The sequence below is a fragment of the Pleurodeles waltl genome, chromosome 3_1 (assembly GCF_031143425.1).
Source record: "Pleurodeles waltl isolate 20211129_DDA chromosome 3_1, aPleWal1.hap1.20221129, whole genome shotgun sequence".
Lineage (NCBI taxonomy): Eukaryota > Metazoa > Chordata > Amphibia > Caudata > Salamandridae > Pleurodeles > Pleurodeles waltl.
In genome coordinates this window covers 777,471,234-777,490,795 of record NC_090440.1, presented here as the reverse complement: position 1 = coordinate 777,490,795, position 19,562 = coordinate 777,471,234, and the positions used below count along the sequence as shown (strand labels likewise).

Sequence of the window (19,562 nt, the reverse complement as noted above, 5' to 3'; positions counted from 1 at the left end):
ACATTTCAAAAAGCCTTCATAGTACACACAAATAAAATAACTGAACCTCAATTATTCCATCAAACAGAGTACACAGGTAAGTGCCTTGAAATAGTGCTGTTCATACAAATATGTAGCATAAAATGACAGTAGAAGGGTGCAAGGGATTCCTGCAGAAAAAAAGCCTCTTATCGCTATGCTTTTGAATACTGTCACAATGTCACTTCTGTAATTTACTCTCAAACGGACAGTGTATACTCAATACTACTCTAAGCATAGCACCCCTCTGAGAAAGTCAACCTTTTAGTATTCTCAACCCCATGTTTTCTGATTGATACTGGTGGTAACTGACCCTGACTGTGCCCTTGGCTCCGCTAACCAGGTCTAGTGCCCTGAATAAAAGGTATATAGTAAAGTGGCACAATTACAATAAGCAATGATAGACTCCTGTAAGTCCCTAGTAGATAATAGGGCAAGGGGAATTCAAACTGCCTATAAGTCCCTAGTATATAATAGGGAGGGGAGGTGAGAGGCCCACTAGATTTTCTGCATGTAAGTGTGCACTGCTGTGTTGTTTGGTGTCATTTTTAAAGGCAGCCTTGCATTACAGGTAGTCTTTAAAAACTAAAATGTGTGCAAATTTTACTTTGGAAGTAAAGGTACTTGCAAAGTTATAACCTACCTTATTTTTACATATAAGTCAACCCTAAGGTCAGGGGTGGGATGCAATGTAATTCTAAGCAGGGACATCATAAAACATGTTTTATATTCCCTGATGAAAGAAAAAATGCACATTTTATTTTTGCTCATTGTAGATACTTAGCTCAATACACTAACATGGGAATATTTTCCCTAGGCATAATTACTGCAAGGAAGGAGCTAAATGCATCATGAAAGAACTCAAAAGATTGTTACTGATAAATCCAACAACTTGCCACTGTTGAATTTATCATAACTAATACAGAAATTAAGTTGTAAGACTTTCGTTTCCATAAGCCAAACTCCAGCATGCCAGTGGCTTCTCCTTACTGGTCAGCCTAAACAGGATTAGCCAGGCTGCTTTGATGAGGTGATAAGTACTCTACACTGAGCAGAGGTTATCTGAAGGAGTGAGGTTTTCTGCTGCAAAGGCCAGGCCAGGAAGGGGGCTGAGTAAATCAAATTTGGCTTCATAGGAAGCAGGACAGAAAGGGATGCCTGCCAGGCTTACCCTCTCACCCTGTGCACCACAGATAGATCGCAGGCCCAGTAAAGGAATGTGAAGCTGTCTGGAGGGAGAGTGTTAATAGAAATGAGCAACACCAGTAGAGTGATTTACCCAGGTCATGCTCCTCTGGAGCAAACTCCTCCATCTTGTATTTTAAAGTGCAGTGCTTTATTGGGCACGGAAATACCACACCTTAGAGGAAGCTGTCATGCTTTTGGGTGGCACCCCACAGCTCATTGGATGGAGTGGCCCTCTGCTTCTCCCCAAAGATGACTGAATAAATGTAGCTGAGCTGCCTTTCAACTCATATCTGCTGCCTGAAACCACATAAAGGACTGCCCTGATGGAACCCTGGTCTGCAACCCAGAGGACCGCACTCTGAAGTACTGCTCCTGTTGCACACTGGAACAACAGCCCTGAGGACTTAGCTTTGCCTCAAAAAGGACCCAGGAGTGGACTCCCTGAAAACAACAGGTTAAGAGAGCTTGCCTGCACCAACTATCACAAAAGTCCCCATCCTAGAGTGTATCCAGTGGACTTTTAAGGATTTGGCCAGGTGTACTGTGGAAGCTGTAGTCCTAAACTTCCAAGGAGCATCTCAGAATTTCTAGACCCTTGGAGTTGTGTTTTGGAAACTTTGAACCCTCTAGAGGAACTTCAAGAAGATCTTACAGAAGTGTAGAGAAGTTTGAAGAAACTTTTGGAAAATGCTTCATAAGTGGACTGACTCGCCATCATGAGCCAAGCTGAATACCTTCAACTGCGACCTGGCCAGGATTTCAGGATCGTCCCTTTGAAAGCTCGGAGCTCCAGACTTCCAGGATTTTACCAATGCCCGCAAAAAAGCAGTCTGACAATGTTGCATCAAAATCGACTTGCTGAGGAGGACTGCATGATGTTGAGAGAGAAAAGCTCCCGAAAATGCAAAGGTAAAACTTTGACCGAGGCCTCCCGCTCAGTGTATCAGTGCAGGGCTCTATCACAGTCAGCCTCACACTTTGACTTTGTCCCGGTAAAGTGTGACCAGATGTTCTCAGTTGGCGCTATTGATTTATAAGCACTAGAAAGAACGTTTTTTTATTTAGTCTTTAAAAATTCATCCCTCTGGTTCGCTATATTGGATTTTTTTGCATTTTAAAGATACAAATATTTACTATTTTTATAAATTGGTGTGGGATTTTTATTATGTGTTGTGTCTTACTTATTTAATGGTTGGTGTATTTAAATGCTTTACATACCTGTCTCCTAAGTTAAGCCTGCTTGCTCATTGCCAATCTACCAAGGATTGAACCAGGGGCTAATGTTTTGAGACCTCAACGGAGCCTAACATTGTCTTAGGGGCATTATTGCTAGTGGTAGGTGTGTACTCACCTCTACTAATAACAAGCCTCCGACATCTCCAACACTGGAAATGCTCCCCATGACTTACATATCCTCTCTGTATGGCACTCTGCAGATGCTTGGACCTAAAACTAGATTACATCAAATCCATATTCATAAAAATAATAAAAAATGTAAGGTTTATCAAACTGTGACTGAAAACAGTGAACTTTCGTTTTGCATCCTTTGAGTGAGCTTTGAAATTGGCCTAACATATGAAATTGATGATGATACTTTGAGCACACCTGCTATTTGTATTGAGAGAGTGATGAAGTTTCCACAGACCACCACTAAACACAATGTGACGCATAATCAATGGTTCAAAATGAAAGAAAAATGAACAATACTTTTAACAGATTTCATTTCCAACCACTCCTCTTTAAACATCCCAAGTATGTGACTTGCTAGATGAAAAGTATTACCTTAGAATCGTAGATTCTTATTAAAAAACTGAGACCTTCTCAGTCATGAGTAATGCCTTAATGCTTATTTTTAGTTGCCCTGTAGAATTGGGTCATCGTTTTGAGTTTAGCGGATAAACAAAATCTACCAAAAAGTGGTGGATGTCCTTTGCCATCAACTGCCCTCTGAATGGGGCAGACGGACATCCACCATATTTTGGCAGATATGCCGCTCCATCATACTCTAAATAAGGATCTTGGTGTGTTGATGTAGGTTCAGACGAGGGTGTGTACCTGAGTAAACTGCCAATACATCTTCATCCTCTTGGCTTTGGCATAGCTGCATTCAATGAGTCTGGGTCGGCTGTTCACATCCACCAAACACCTGTTGTCATCATCATCAACGGTTGGACTGAGTACCCCAACATGGAGCTGCTGGTTACTAGTGTAGTAAACATTCTGCAGGATTAAACAAAACAATCAAAGATGTTATTGGAGGATTCTGTGGCAAGTGGTAAGTCAATAATTATAAGGAAAACAAATAAAACATTTTGTTAAATCACTGTTATGTATGATATTTACTTGTCATTCACGTCACACTTCACATGACCCATTGTAACTCGTATTCCAAACATAAAAATATTGACAAGTGACAAACTTGCTTTGTGAAAAAAATATACTATCCTTTAAAGTGATCTGCTTGTCACAAGTTGTCACTGCAATCTCAATTTCACTGGAAATGGGTGGCACAAGTTGCAGCATTTAAGAAATGATAGTGCACCTATATCATACAATTACGTATGTTTACAGGTGCCAAATACTTATGATATCCTGTATAAAAATAAAGCTTGCAAATCAAAGATTGAAAAATAATATCTATATATTCAAATTAATAATGTGAGGGTAGACCACTATTAGCCTGACAGTGGCTTTGATTGTGGACATGATCCTGCTGCATTAGTCATCCCCCACCCAATACTCGCCATCTACTCTCTAGAAATGGTGAGTTCCCAGTGTTGATGATTTCCATTTCCAGCACTGCTCAGAGAAGTACATGCACTGTTTTTTATTACACTACAAAACAATTCTAAATCCATTGTAACATTCAAGAATTATGTAATGTAATGCATTATGGTCAAATTGTAGATAACAAAAATACCGAATCTAATGCTCTTCCATTATCCAAAGTGTTAGAAAGTTTTTTGTGGTTGTACCAGGCCAAGGGAAATGTTGACATGTAGTAGGCAATGACGTTTATGTGGACCAACAAAAAAAGCACAAAGGTGACAAGCATTCCTTCTTCAGACACAGCATTTTACATGAAAGTAAAAAGGTTTTGAAGCAAAACGAGTGCTGTATCAGATGACATGGATGGCATGTTCCAACTTTTTAAGTCACTGAATTCAGAAGAGTCATTGTCAGTGCCACCTGTTGAATTTATGGGGCCTCTGGCAAGACATACTTTCAGGCCGCTTGTTTGGAGCGACTTTCCATTTATTACCCATTTTCAGATAATTCAGGCCCTTAGGATACTGAACAACCTGTATTAATAGGTTAAACTTTCAGTTGCACATTGATTATCAGAAATGTTACTGCTACCTTTGACGTCACAGTAATCATCTATATGTGACAATCTTCACACTTTGTTATATGAAACACTAAGGCGGTCATTCTGACCCTGGCGGTTGAAAACCGCCAGGGCAGAGTGCCGCGAAAGCACCGCCAACAGGCTGGCGGTGCTTCATGGGCAATTCTGACCGCAGCGGTAAAGCCGCGGTCAGAAAAGGGCAACCGGCGGTTTCCCACCGGTTTACCCCTGCCCCAAAGAATCCTCCATGGCATGCTCGCAGCACCGCCATCGGGATTCCGACCCCCTTCCCGCCATCCTGGTCCAGGCATGGGAAGTGGAGGGGCCCCCTAACAGGGCCCATAATGATTTTCAGTGTCTGCCTAGCAGACACTAAAAATCGCGACGGTGCCACTGCACCCGTCGCACACCAGCAACTCCGCCGGCTCCATTCGGAGCCGGCTTCATCGTTGCTGGGGCTTTCCCGCTGGGCGGGCGGGCGGCCTTTTGGCGGTCGCCCGCCCGCCCAGCAGGAAAGTCAGAATGACCGCCGCGGTCATTTGACCACGGTGCGGTCTTCTGGCGGTCTCCGCCCGGCGGGCGGTGCCCACCGCCCGCCGGGGTCGGAATGACCCCCTAATAGATTAACTGTAAAGTGGTGCACTGAAAGTCTATGTTAATGTGCATACACTGTAGAGTAAAACATTAGAATTATGTGGTATAGACTTAAATCTTCATGCATAACCAATTAATTCAATTCCATGTGATTCTTTGTGATGTTAATTTATAATTTGCAGTAAAACAATAAGGAATTTCTGAAAAGTAAAGTTTTAAATGTTACATGTAAATATCGGAAATCTAGAACTGCACAATAGCTAATTGAATGTTTTAACAGTTATTTTGTTTTAAATGTACTGTAACATGAACGCTGACAAAGCTTATTAATGATGAATTCATAATTTTTAGTGTTATATGTCCTTTAAGTGGCATAAGTAAATGCACCATTTTAATTCACTTCAGTGAATTCCTAATCAGGGAAAACAATACTGGTGGAACCAAAAGCACAAATTAAATTCTCTCTAGTTTCAAACAATCAGGTTCAATGGCTTCTTTCTGTTAAATCCAAGAACTCATGTTTCACATCTACAAAAGCAATATAGTCAGAGCAACTGGATGATGAGATTCAGTGGGTGCACCTTTGTCTCTGTTGATATGGATTTACCACACTTGCCACATAATTATATACTGCTTAATTTGCATCCAGATTTCAACAACAAAGAAAACGTTTTAGTTCAAAGGGATCAAATGTTTACAACAAAAATTACCATACGAGGTTCTGTGTAGAATTTAACTGGTCACCTTCTAGTTGTTGATTCCTAGGTTCACATGTTAAACTGGTGCCAGTAGGGTTAATGTGGCACATAATACCACATAATATGCCTACTCATTTTGTATAATTTATAAAATGCTGTCACAAAATTTGATCCTCCAATGCTGTCAGTACTCGAATAGTTAATCTAAGTGAGGCCTGCAAGGTCCTGTTACTTGACTGTGTAGAAATATGTTTAGTAATTTTTGCTAACGTGTCATTCTGTTAAAACTTTATTCACATGAAATATTAGCTTGGAAATAGATGTCCTATTGTTTTATGCGTAGTGAGCCTTAGAAAGTAATCTTGAGTCCATTACATTGAGGAACTGGGGAAGTGGACAGTATACATTTGTTTCAACCTGTACAGATGGATGCTTTTCCGAAGTTGGTAATGGGAATTTTCGCCTATTGCAGTTCCAGGTCACATAATGGACTTTGATTGGAAAATTTCATCTTCCGAGTCATGTGAAGTGATGGATGAGCGAATCATCTTGCACTTTGGACTTTAATATACTGTTCTTCACTTGGATCAATGGCAGTCTCTTCAGACCACACTTGAGTATTGTGCTTGCCAGTCTTGCCCCAGCACCCTTCACTTGGCTTTTCTTGGACTATGAGAGGTACAGACATCTCTACCCTTACCCCTCCATTTTACAATGCTTCACTGAGACTTAGAATTTTTTTCTGACCCAAGAAGAAGACTCAACTGCATTTCTGAAATACTGATGCCGTCCCTTTTTACCTCCTTTTTGCCAACCTTGGTTAGTAGCCTTTAGCCCCAGATGCATTTTTTCCAAATTCTTTTTGTCCTCTTTGTCCTTTTTGTCCTTTTTCTTTTTATTTATGTCCACATGTGTTTTAGCCCAGCACATGTCAACTTGGGACTTGCTAATATGTAGGGACTTCCCTTGCCTTAGCTAGCTAAAAACGTAGATGATTTTTTAATTGCCACAATTCTTAAAAGAACTGAACAGCACTTGTTTGCTACCCATCCAATTATGTTTGTGATGTTTTGTATTTTCATTGTCCAATGTTTAGTCCTTTTGAATCTTTTTCGTCACCCAGGTCAACCCATGGTGATTCTGTATCTTTTTAAATGTTGAGATTTGTCTTTATAACTTCGAGTCTGGACTGTAATAAAACCCCTTAACTTTATTTCAGACTGGAACTTTCCTTGTGCAACCAAGGACATACTCTCATTTTAAACTGTGCTCTTTGAAGTTTTGATTGCCTATTGTTCCACCTCTTCATGCTGGATGAAAAGATTTATTGACCTTGTGTAAAGCATAACCGAAAAATGCTTTAACAGGCACACTAAGGCAGATAAAAGCTCAAACTTCCAGCATCCAAAGGCCAAATAGTTGCATAGGAAAGCTTGAACAAGCATGGTAGATAGCAGATGTAGAGAGTTGACAAGAGCTCTACCATTGATGAAACTAAGAGTCCAGCTGTAGGTCTCCACTATGCTGCACAATCAACAGGAAGATGTTTTCAATACATCTTTTTGTCCTTCCAGCATAGAAGAAAGTATATTGTTACTCCAAAAAGTGAAAAGATTGTATGGAAGGACTCCCTGAAATACCACAACATTAAGAACCCAATCCACATTCAAAGAGAACCACTAAAATATTTTATTATGGTAATCATGCATTAGCCAAAAGTAACAGTTCATTATAAATTAAAATGTTCACATGGCATTTTGACATACACTCCCTCCATTACCAAACTGAAATACATTTGGGAACATTTGTCTCCCATCTTCCTAATCACGGAAATCAATACTGGTAGAACCTAATGCACAAATTCAATTCTCTCCTATTTCAAACAATCAGGGTCAATGGAGCCTTTCTTTTAAAACCAATAAAGCATGTATCACATCTAAAAAAGCAGAGAAACTTGATGATGCGATTCAGTGGGTGCACCATTGTCTGTGTTAATATGGATTTACCACACTTGGCACATAATCAGTTATCCTGCATAATGTGCATGCAGATTTCAACAACAAAGAAAACTTTAGTTCAGAGGGCTCAAATGTTTACAACAAAGAATTACCATACCTGGTGCTGTGAAGAGTTTAACTCGTCAACTTTCTGTTGCTGATCCATATGTTCAGATTGTAAACTGGTGCCAGAAAGGTTAATGTGGCACACCAGATAATATGCCTAGTCATTTTGTTCAATTTATACAATGCTGTCACACAATTTGATCCTCAATTGCTCCCAGTGATGGACTGAGAACCAAATGCAGTCATGAAAAAAAGATGTTCAAAGTATTTCTTTCTAAAATGTTCAAGCCAGACACTATTCCCTTCCTTTCTTTTTCTTTCCAATCTCTCTACCAAACCGATGTCTATGTAACAAAGCTTACCACATACCACAACTTAACTTACTCCATGTTAACAAATGACATTAATCCCTTGTTGTTTCAGTCTGTGCTGTGCACAGGTTGCCCCTCAATGTTTTTATCAATCTTACTATTCTATGCTGTTTTATTATTGTAATTCATTTGTTTATATATGATAAAGTTATTCACATCGTCTTCATCTCTCCGTCTCTACCTCTCTTTCTCTCTCTTTTTGCCTGCTGTGTCTGCTGCAACAGCCGCTGACCTTCTAAAACCAGCCTCCAGTAGCTCCAGCCCACAGGAAATATTTGATGGTTCAAATGGCCAATCCTGAACTGATTGCTACATAATTCCAAGGGCCCTGCTTATAATAAACCTTAGTAGTATGGAATCAAATGCCTCCTTGCCTATTTACCTAAAAATGAGATTCCAACTCAGTTTTGCTATTTCATTCAATGTCTTGCTACAAAGAGATCCTGTCATACTGTAAACCATCATGAAGTCGTGTTCTTTTGTGTTCAAAATATTTCTTTTTTTTACGATGTGACAGACTAAACAAAAAAGATCACTGAAAGAGGTACATTGAGTACTTTCATTATAACAATAATATAATAACTGTACCTACATAATAGCATTTGCTGAATAATAATAATAACCAAACGTGAAAATAAACAGGGGGATTGATAAAAATATCTTACAAACATTTCATACTAGAGCTACTAAAATAATCATAGAATTTTACTATTATATATCAATAATACTTATTTACAAATACATTGCTATATAATTGTCAGTTTCCAAAATGACTGATAAGCATCTGTCTGATCAGCTCCTTTCCTGCTAAAAATTATCCATGACCACCATGTATGAATTGAAACATTTTTCCAATTGGCAGTTATTGATTTCAAGGCAGCAGAAATTAGGAAGTCAAAAAGTTTGTTATTCGTATCTGACATTTTTGCTAACAATAAACTCAGCAAGGTACATGAGAGCTTCTCTGAGATTTTTTAGATTTTTTAAATAACATCCCATACCTCCTTTCACAATGTAGAAACAGTAGAACAATTAAAAAGCATATGCTTTAAGGAACATGAAGTAGAATTACAATGCCAACAATTGTGAGAATTTAGTAAATTTGTGCTAAATTATTTTAACGGGGTCCTTAAACAATTAAATAGTATGAATGTATTTTTTTGATATAGAAATACCGGTAACCAACCAAAAATATTATTCAGCCAAATTTTCCTCCATGTGTATTGCGAAAGAGATATGCATAACTCATTATTCCAAAAAGAGTATTGAAAATTTGAATTATTTCTTTCAAAATTATTCAGTTTTTTATAACACATAGACACTGGATGAGCAGAGGAAGCAATTGTGTGCATATATATATCTAAATCAGATATATTGTTTTCCAGAAAATTAGTCAACAAATGGATGGATGTAATTACACAAACTTTCATACTTAATCACATCTACAGTGAAAAGGGATTATTTTGTTGTAGTTCTTTGAAAGTAAACAAGGTATTATTATGACAAATATCTTTCAAATAAAAAATACCAGAACGTATCCAAGACTTCCAGAATTTTATACTACGGCTTAGTTTCAATAAAGGGTTATGCCATAAAGATATATTTAAAGTTTTAGAAATAGGTACCTGGAAAATAGATACCAAATCTTGTCATATTATTTTTGTAGATTTTAGTATTGAGGATCATTTTATTGAAGAGTTAGATGAGGACATTGACAGTAACGTCGGTAACAGGAACAGTGATACCAAACTTCTTTCAAAGCGAAGCTATGTGGGTAAATTATCAAAATCTATATTAGTAAACCAAAAAATACTTTGTTTTACTATAAATGCTTTTTGATAATTTAATAAATCTGGCAATCTCAAACCACAGTTACAATTTGAGAATTGTAAATTGTATAACTTATTTGTGGCAGCTTATTATGCCAGATAAATTTATATATATAATTGTCTAAATTGTAAAACTTAAGAGAGAGTTGGGATCATGGAGAGGAGATAAAATATTTTTGGAGTAATATTCATTTTAATAGCTTCAACATTTCCCCACCAGGATAAGTGTAAAGTAGACCTTTCCTGAAATTTGTTTTTGATATGATTAATAATATCATCACAGTTCAATGTAATTGATTTTTTAATAGTACTAGAAAATACACTAACTAGATACTTAAGATTTTCCCTTTGTCAGATGATTCCATTATTAGGTAACATATCATGGGTACAGTATATATTTAAAGGAAAAAAGTCTGTCTTATTTGTGCTTAAATAATAACCTGAAATTTGGGAACATGTATGAATTGAATTTAATAAAGGGGGAATGGATGATTCAGGTTTAACAATACATAATAAAACATCATCCGCATGTGCTGAGGTTTTACTAGTAATATCATTAATTGTGATACCTTCTATTTCCTTGCAAGTTCTAATAGCAATAAGTAATGGTTCAATAGCAAAAATAAAAAGTAGAGGTGATAAGGGGCAACCTTGGCAAGTGCCTCTAAATAGCGAACATTTACTAGATAGGTGACTATTGATAAAAAGTCTTGCAGACTGACCAAAATATAGTGCTGAACTCATGTGAATAAGGGAATTTCAAAAACTAAACATAGATAGGGTATAAAATAGATATTGCTAATGTACTTTGTCAAATGCTTTTTCAGCATCTAATGCAAGAACTCCAGATGGCAAAGATAAAGATGAAACATTTTCAATTACATGGAATAACAATGTAGTATTATTTATAGAAAGCCTAGGTTTCATAAAAGCAGTTTGATCCTCCATTAGTGTAGCGTAGTGTAGGCAGTGTCTAGAAGCCAGGCTCTCTAGAGGTAGCTGTGGACAAGCAGCCAAGGCTACAAAGGAGACATGCAAAGCTAATGCAATATGACAGTAGTCACACTTATACGCGTGAAAGAAATCACACAGGGTTACAAAAATAAAAGCACTTTAGTATGGTACCACAGCACCACAAATACTACAGAGGCAATGCTCTCTTAGGAGGTAATTAATACACAAATTATATACACTAGTTGCCAGAAATAGGCATAAGAACAATTAGAAAACAGTGCAAAGCAATGTAAAACAGAATAGAGAATAGTGACTCTAGGGGGAGCACAAACCAAATACTACAAAAATGGAATACAAGAGTCTGAACCCCACCTAGGTAAGTGGAGTGTGTAGAGGGGCGCTGGGGGTACCAGGAAAGAATAAAGGTAAGTACCACAACACCCACCAGCGACCAGGAGGGTAGGAGTAAATTACTAGAATTCCCGAAAAAACCCACTTAGAAGAAAAGAAGAGAACCCAGAGATGACTGCAAGAAACCAACTGTGGATTCCTGGAGAGCAAGACCTGTGGAGAGTTCTGTGGGGGCAGAAACCCTACCCTTCAAGCTGAGGATACAGGAGCTGGTTGACGGTGAGGAAGAAGAGTGAGCACTGCAGCCCTGGTGGATGTAGGTGAAGTCCAATGCTGAAAGGAAGATTGCAGTTGGGTTTGCGTTTTGGGATTCCACCAAGAAGGGCTGTCCTCAGAGGATGCAGAACAGGGGAGATGTTGCAGAAGCTGGAAGGAGCAGTGGAAACTATTTTGCAGGCAAAGTCTACATCTTTGTTGCAGATTGTCGAGTCCTGGAGAGTTCAGATGTAGTTTCTTTGGTCAGAAGTCAAAGTGGAGGTTGCAGAGGAATCCTGCTGAAATCTTGCAAGCTGAATCTGTGGAACCACCCAAAGGAGAGACCCTAAATTGCCCTAAAAGGGGGACTGGTCACCTACCTTGGTGACAACCTATCAGGAGGGGGCTCTGACGTCATCTGCCTGACCTGGACACTTAGATGCTCCCAGAGTTCCCTGTCAACCTTGGATTCAATATGGCAAAACCCAGGGACCCTCAGGAAGAGGTGTGGGCACCACCCCTGGGGTGGAGATGGACTGGGAAGTGGTCACTCCACTTTCATTGTCCAGTTTGGTGACAGAGAAGGGAATGGAGGTCCCTGAACCAGTGTAGACTGGTTTATGCATGAAGGGCACCCCTCCCAAGTCCAGTAACACCTATTTCCAAAGGGAGAGGGTGTAACACCTGTCTCCCAAAGGAAATCCTTTGGTCTGCCTTCCTGGTCTTGAGCTCCTCAAGCAAAAGGAGGAGAGAAACCTGTCTGTGAGGTGGCAGCAGCTGAGGCTGCCTAGAAAACCTCAGAAGCCTGTAGGAGCAATGCTTGGGGTCACTAAGGAGCCCCCAGGGTGCATGGAATCGTACAACCAATGTTCAGAAAAGTATTGAGGTATGATTCCAACATGTTTGATACCAAACATGCCTAGGTTCGGAGTTACCATTATGTAGCTGGGCATAGGTAGTGGCCTATGTACAGTACATGTGTAAAATGTTGTCCCCTCACTCACAAAGTCCAGAAAAATGGGTCTGAGGTTTGTGGGAGTACCTCTGCTAGTGCAGGGGTGCCCTCACACACAGGTACATGCACCCTGCCCTCTAGGGTGAGAGGGCCTAACATAGGGGAGACTTATAGTGACCTGGTGCAGTGACCCATAGTGAAAACAGGTGCATGCACCCGGTTCACACAGACTGCAATGGCAGGCCTGTCGAACCCTTTGCATGGGCTGCTTATGGGTGGCAGAATAACTGCTGTAGCCCATAGGGAACCCCTGGAACCCCAATGCCCTGGGTACCATATACTAGGGGCTTACATGGGGGCACCAGTATGCCAATTGTGGGATGAAATACAGAGTTTTGGGAGAGAGAGCTTAATCACTGGGGTCCTGGTTAGCAGCATCCTAGTGAACACAGTCAAACACACTGATATCAGGCAGACAAAGGGGGTAACCAGGCCAAGAAAGTGGGTACTTTCCTACAAGAAGCTAGTCTGGTTGCAAGGATTTGTGCATAAAGTTTACAATATGGGGTTATTAATGATATAGAATTATAATTTGAAACAATAGTGTGATCTTCATTAGGTTTCAGAAGAACTATAGTTAAAGCTTCAGTGAAAGAACCTGATGTCATTCCTGAAATACTAAAGTGTGTAAAGAGATTGAGTAAGTGAGGTAATAAATGAGGAGAAAACTCTTAATAAAATTCATCAGGTATACCATCTGGTCCAGGTGATTTACCCAATTTTAGACTTTTAATAGTTAAATTAATTTCTTCATATGAAATTGGTACAACCAACTTTTCTCCAGCAGATTGAGTAATTTTAGGTAAACAGCAATATTGCAAAAATGTATCAATAATAATTCAATATGTACAAGGCGGTTTATTATATATATTTGAATATTATGCCAAAAATTCATGATTTCTATCTGAGATAATACCATTTAACCATTTGAGCCTCGAATTGCATTAATCTGAATTTTATCTTTTTTAATACCAAGATAGTTTGCCAATAGTCTGCCGGACCTATTAGCATTGAAATAAAATGTTGCCTTATTAAGTGAAATTTCAATCCCGCTCTTTTGCTTAACATGGAATTTAATTCATATCGAAATTTTTGTAATTGTATTTTGTATTTGTTATCATGAGATGTGATAAAGAGACCTTCATGTTTTGCTATTTGTTTATCTAATTCTTTAAGTTTAGCCTTAAATATGTGCCATAATCAAAATTGTAGCCCCTCCTATATATGATTTAAACGTCTCCCAACGATTCACAAGTGAAGTGGGACCTTCTGGATTAAAATAAAAATAGTCTTGTATTGCTGACAAAAGTTTTGATTTATTTTTATCATAAAGAGCAACAGCATCATATGCATCGAGAATGAGATTGTTGACTAGTTTTAAGTTGTAAAACTCCAGAAATAAGTGCATGGTCAGAAACATCTATGTTCTGAATTTAGGATAAAAAAATAACTCAATTAGATGGTGGAAAAGTAATAAATAATCAGTCTGAGAATGTGAATTAGGAGGATTAGAGAAACAAGAAAATTGTTTCTCATTTGGGTGATGTAGACGCCAGATATCAACCATTTTGGTTGATTTAAAAAAAGATCAAAGCATGAAAAAAGCTTTAGGGGGGCGTGGTCTGGCCACGACTATTGATGGCCGCCTAAACGAAGGGCTCCGCAGGACGGCGGGCCGCGCTTTGAGAGGGGCGCTGCCGGAGGCGCTTTGAGAGCCCCCACCCCATGCCAACCCTGGGACATAAGACCGGCAGTGCGGAGGAGACGTGAGCCCCAGGGGACGCGCGCTCCCCGTTGAAAACCCGAGCGGGGGCGGAGCTGAGGCCCGCGGCAAGACGAGAAGCCGGGGCCTCGAGTGACATGGAGAGAGGCTGCCTCGGGAGACGCGCTTCTGCTTCCGGGGCCAGTCGACTAGTGACGGGCGGCGGGACCTGGAGGGAGGTGATCGGTGGCGCATCTGCGTCCTGCCTACCTCTCCCCCCCCTCCTCCTAACACACTTCCTCGGCGCCAGGAGCGGGAGAGCGGGAGAACTGCAGCACCAACAACAAAACCGGGAAAAAAAAAAGGGGAAAAATACAGAAACAAATATAAATATAAACCAAAGGCCAAAAGAAACCAAATATTTAAAAAAAAAAAAAAAAACATAGACACGACGAGAGGGGAGAGGCTGGGAGCAACCAAAGGCCCCCCCCCATCCCCGCCAAAAATTGGGGCAGTGAACTGGCAGCCAGGACTGGCCACAAGAACCATCGGGAGACCCGCGCCCTTTAAAGAAAATCGGAGAAAGAAGCCGAAGCCTGTGACAAGACAAGAAGCCGGGGCCTCGAGTAAAGGAGAGAAGCTGCCTAGTGAGTACCACCTCCCCCCCACCCCCGCGGCCGGCCGGTGGACGGCGGGACCTGGAGGGAGACACCTTACAGCACTTCTGCACCCTCTCGTCCCCACCTACCGCCACAACTCCCCACGAACAGGGGGAGTGGGGAATTAAACCTCACACCGTAAACCGGAAATCGCATAGAAAGTCAGCGACGGACAGAGGGGCCGCTGTCCCGGACGCGTGGGGGACAGTCGGAAAGACCCCTGCAGACCAAGAAGACGAGCCGCAAATCGCGGCGGAGCGAGCCACAAAACCGGGCGGAGAGCATCTGACAGGAGGGGGGAGAGAGAGAAAGACCCTTTGAAGACTGTGGAGGGGCGCACACTCCTGCGGTAGACCATTTGGGAGCGGCGCAGAAACCGGAGGTGAGACCCTTGTCACATCCAAGCCTTCTCCTCTTTCTTCTCAAACCCCGCTCACCCTACCCTCCCCCCCCCCAGCCAGGAGACGAGAGGGGGAAGCTGGGACCGGGGGATACCACCAGAGTCTACCCGAGACGGAGCCAAACTCTGCCTTACCGCTGAGACTACCCTGGGACACGAGGAAGCAAGAGGGGACTTTCCATGCCCAGAGGAAAAACGACGGGCAAACCACCGGGCAACACCGCCCGTCAATTACTCTTGTCGGAAGCCCTGCGTCAACAGAAGCACCCACCGGTAAAAGACCCAAAGGACCCCCCGCCCCACTGTCACATCAACACCGGCAACATGGAAGAGGGCCCGCAGGGCGCGTCCATGGACCGCATCCTGCAGGAGATCTCGGCGGTGGGACGTAAGCTGGAAGGTATGGATAGCGCCATGTTGACGCTGACAGCAGAGACAAGATCCATGCGCCTAGAGATAGCAGGTTTCCAGTCGCAAATAACGGGACTGGATCAACGAGTGACAACAGTGGAAACCCAGGTAGCCTCCTGGACTGAAAATGGCCGAGAACTCATGCACCTCCGTAGCAAACTAACGGACCTGGAGGACAGAAGCCGCAGGAACAACATCCGCCTAATGGGACTCCCGGAGGGCATAGAGGGCACGGACCTGACGTCCTTCCTCCGAAACACGCTCCCTAAGATAACGGACATAACATTTGACCCCCCTCTGGAATTTGAAAGGGTGCACAGGCTGGGTCCGAAGAGACAGGATGGAAACGGACACCCCCGCTCAATCATAGCCTGCCTTCTGCGCCATGGTCAAGCTCGCCAACTATTACAGGCAGCCCGGGCACAAGGCCCACTGAAGCTGGGCACCACAGAAATCCGTCTCTCTGCTGACTTCTCCAAAGAAACTGTAGACCGTAGGAGAGCATTCCTTTCTCTCCGCCCCCACCTCCGCCACCTGGACGTGAAATTTGGCCTGTTCGAACCGGCCAGAATGTGGATCACCAAAAACGGCGACTCAAGAACCTTCTTCGACCCAGAGGATCTGAGAACATTCCTAGACAAATTCCAAGAACAGGCACACCTTATGGAAACGGCAACTCTGCCTCTCCAGGACATACGAGAGACTCCCTCGGAAACCAGCCACCCTGAAGCCACCTTTAACCCAGAGAGAGGAACAACCTTGGACCCCCAACCCAGGGGAAGAGACTTAGAGAGACTTGCAAAAAGCCATGATGACAGGGGCCAAGTGTTACAGGCGGTGGCGATGTACACCCAGATGTCGGACAGAGATAAATCCCGCTCCCCCTTGAAGCCTACAGCTGTCCCCACATGAGGCAGGGCGGACACCAGCGCCCCCCCCCACCTCCCGGAACCCTTGGAATCACGGTCACGTCAGACACTAGACTATTGCGGTTGGACCCAGCAGCCCCGGAGGCGGAGGAGAAGAGCAAACGGAGAGATGAGTACCTGATTTTGTGAACTCATGGGTTACCCCAACAATGGAGGCCCCTACCCCAGATAGACCCGGCGAGATGTAACAATGCTACTGATGCTTATCCCTATCCCTTCCTCTTCCCTCTCTCTCCTCCCCTCTCTCCTACCAAACATCCCCTTTTTCACACACCACCCCAATGTTCCTAAGACTTGCTTAGCAACGAGCCAGCGCGCACCCTCTCTCCCCCCCATCCCCCCCGCCCCCTCGCTGAGGCGTGAACTACTACTGCTGGGTCTCGCTCCGCCCCCCCGCCCCCGAGGGGTTTTGTCGGGCGGCCTGTTTGTTTGTTTGTTTGCTTGTTCGTTTGTTTGCCTGCTTGTTTGTTTGCCCGCCTGCTGGTCTCTTTCCCTGTTATAGTGAGGGGGGATATGACCGACCCATGGAGCGTGCTAGAGTACCGCAGGTTTGAGACGCGGAGTACGTAGTGACAACGAAGGTAGACTAAACCCCATACAACCGGTCCTCGTGACTCCCCACGGCCCCCCCCCCCGGCAACTGTCCGACACACACACCTCCCTATGGAAATAAAAAGGACCAAAGGGGACCTGGACGCCAAGCGTGCGCTGCCTCTCTGGCCGCGCGGCCCGCTGGACGGGCAACGGGGCTTGACGGACTTGGGTTTTAGACCCGCAGGTCACAGTTCGAGAACACCGGGACTTGTGTCCCATTTTCTTTTCTTTTCTACATTTTGGGTTTTTATCTTTGTTTTTTTGTGTCTCTTTGTCTTTATTTCCTCTTCCCCCCTACCCCCCCTTTTTTCCTTTCATCCTTGACGCCTACTCCCCCCCCCCCCCGGGTAAGCCCCTCTAAAAGACCGCAATGCCCGACGCAAAGAAGGTAGCACCCCTACGGATCGCGTCATGGAATGTGAATGGCCTTACCCACTTCATAAAAAGGAAAAAAATCCTGACCTACCTTAATGACAAAAGAACCGACATTGCCCTCTTACAAGAGACGCACCTTGACAGACTGGAATCCGACAAACTCCGACAGGACTGGGTAGGCACGGTCCTATTCAGCTACAGCCCACCCTCACCCAATACAGAGAACACCCCGAGGAAATGCGGAGTGGCATTATTAATACGTAAAACCCTCCCCCACAGGATTATCAAATCGTGGTCCGACCCCGAGGGCCGCTATGTATTCGCTAAGCTAAAGGTAGGAGACTCCTCACTTTGCGTGGGCTCCGTCTACGCACCAACGGGCCCCAAGCGCCTTTTCTTTCTACAAATCAATCGACTCCTGACGGAGATAGGAGCCTCTCGGTATGTAATAGGGGGGGACTGGAACATAGCCAGGGACGCAGTCCTGGACAGAACGGGACCCCTTGACACAAGCAATAACGCAGACAGGGCCCTACAGACTGATGTCCTTTTGGACAACGGCCTCGTGGACCACTGGAGGCTGACCCACCCGACGGAACGGGAATTCACTTTCATTTCGCCGGTACATGGCACCCAATCCAGACTCGACTACTTCCTCCTGTCCGATAGTCTTGTGGCTCACGCCCACGATAATACCATATTGGAGGGTGGCCTCTCGGACCACTCTCCGATCAGCGTGACTATTCATTTAGGACTAATATCCCCGGCCCGCAAACCCTGGAGGTTCGCGGTCCAACGCTACCGATCCCCACAAGGCAAACTACAGCTACAAGATCATGCAGCCACCTTTGCTCAGGATAATAAAGGTACAGTCGAGTCCAAGCGCATACTGTGGGCCGCAGCTAAGGCCACGATACGCGGACGGCTCATGCAAGACGCGGCGCTGGCAAATAGAGACAGAAAGGAACAGCAGGCGGCACTAGAACTAGATATCCGTCGTCTTACCAGACAATACACTATGCACCCCTCTCTACCAGGGCGCCGAACATTAGAACGTGCCCAAATGGCCCTCAATGAGTTATACACCACACAGGCTGAATATGCTCTACAGAGAATACAAGGGAGACACTATAACCAGGGTGAAAAAGCAGGACGCCTGCTGGCAGCCCAACTGCGTCAAAGAACGGCAGCCCTCGCCATACCGGCCATACGCGCTCCCTCGGGAGAAATACTGACACACCCGCAAGCCATTGCAAACGAATTCGCGCAGTTTTATAGACACCTATACACCCCAGAAATAACATCTAACCCGGCACAGATAGCAACCTTCTTAGAAGGCCTCGAGCTACCCTCCTTGTCAGACACGGGTCGTAGCCTCCTTGAAGGGGAAATAACTAGACAGGAACTAGAGAGCGTCATCTCCAACCTCCCCTACCACAAATCGCCCGGGGAGGACGGTTTCCCGGCAGAATTCTATAAATGGGCAGGAAAAGAGGCAATAGATATCCTGCACGAAGCTTTAAAGGAAGCCTGTTCCACGCAGACGTTAGGTGCCATATCCAACAACGCAACGATAGCTGTCATACCGAAACCTGGGAGGGACCCCCTGCTATGCGGCAGCTACCGGCCCATATCTCTCCTAAACGGCGACGTTAAAATATTAGCAAGCATCTTGGGAAATAGGTTTCGCAAAGTTATCTCATCCTTAATCCACTACACACAGGTGGGGTTTGTACCGGGACGCACTTCTAGGAACCACTTACGTACCTTGTGTCATACCTTATGGGCAGCCAAAGACTCACCGGAA

The 19,562-nt window shown here is 43.4% G+C and overlaps 1 protein-coding gene across 2 annotated transcripts in view; it reads right to left on the bottom strand.

Moving 5' to 3' along the window:
- GALNT18 (polypeptide N-acetylgalactosaminyltransferase 18) overlaps positions 1-19,562 on the bottom strand; it is a 1,605,564-nt gene that overhangs the window by 169,842 nt on the left and 1,416,160 nt on the right. For both annotated transcript variants that reach the window (XM_069223602.1, XM_069223603.1), the window contains exon 10: positions 3,262-3,426. In XM_069223602.1, coding sequence (XP_069079703.1) covers positions 3,262-3,426 — 165 coding nt within the window. The remainder of the gene's footprint in view (positions 1-3,261; positions 3,427-19,562) is intronic.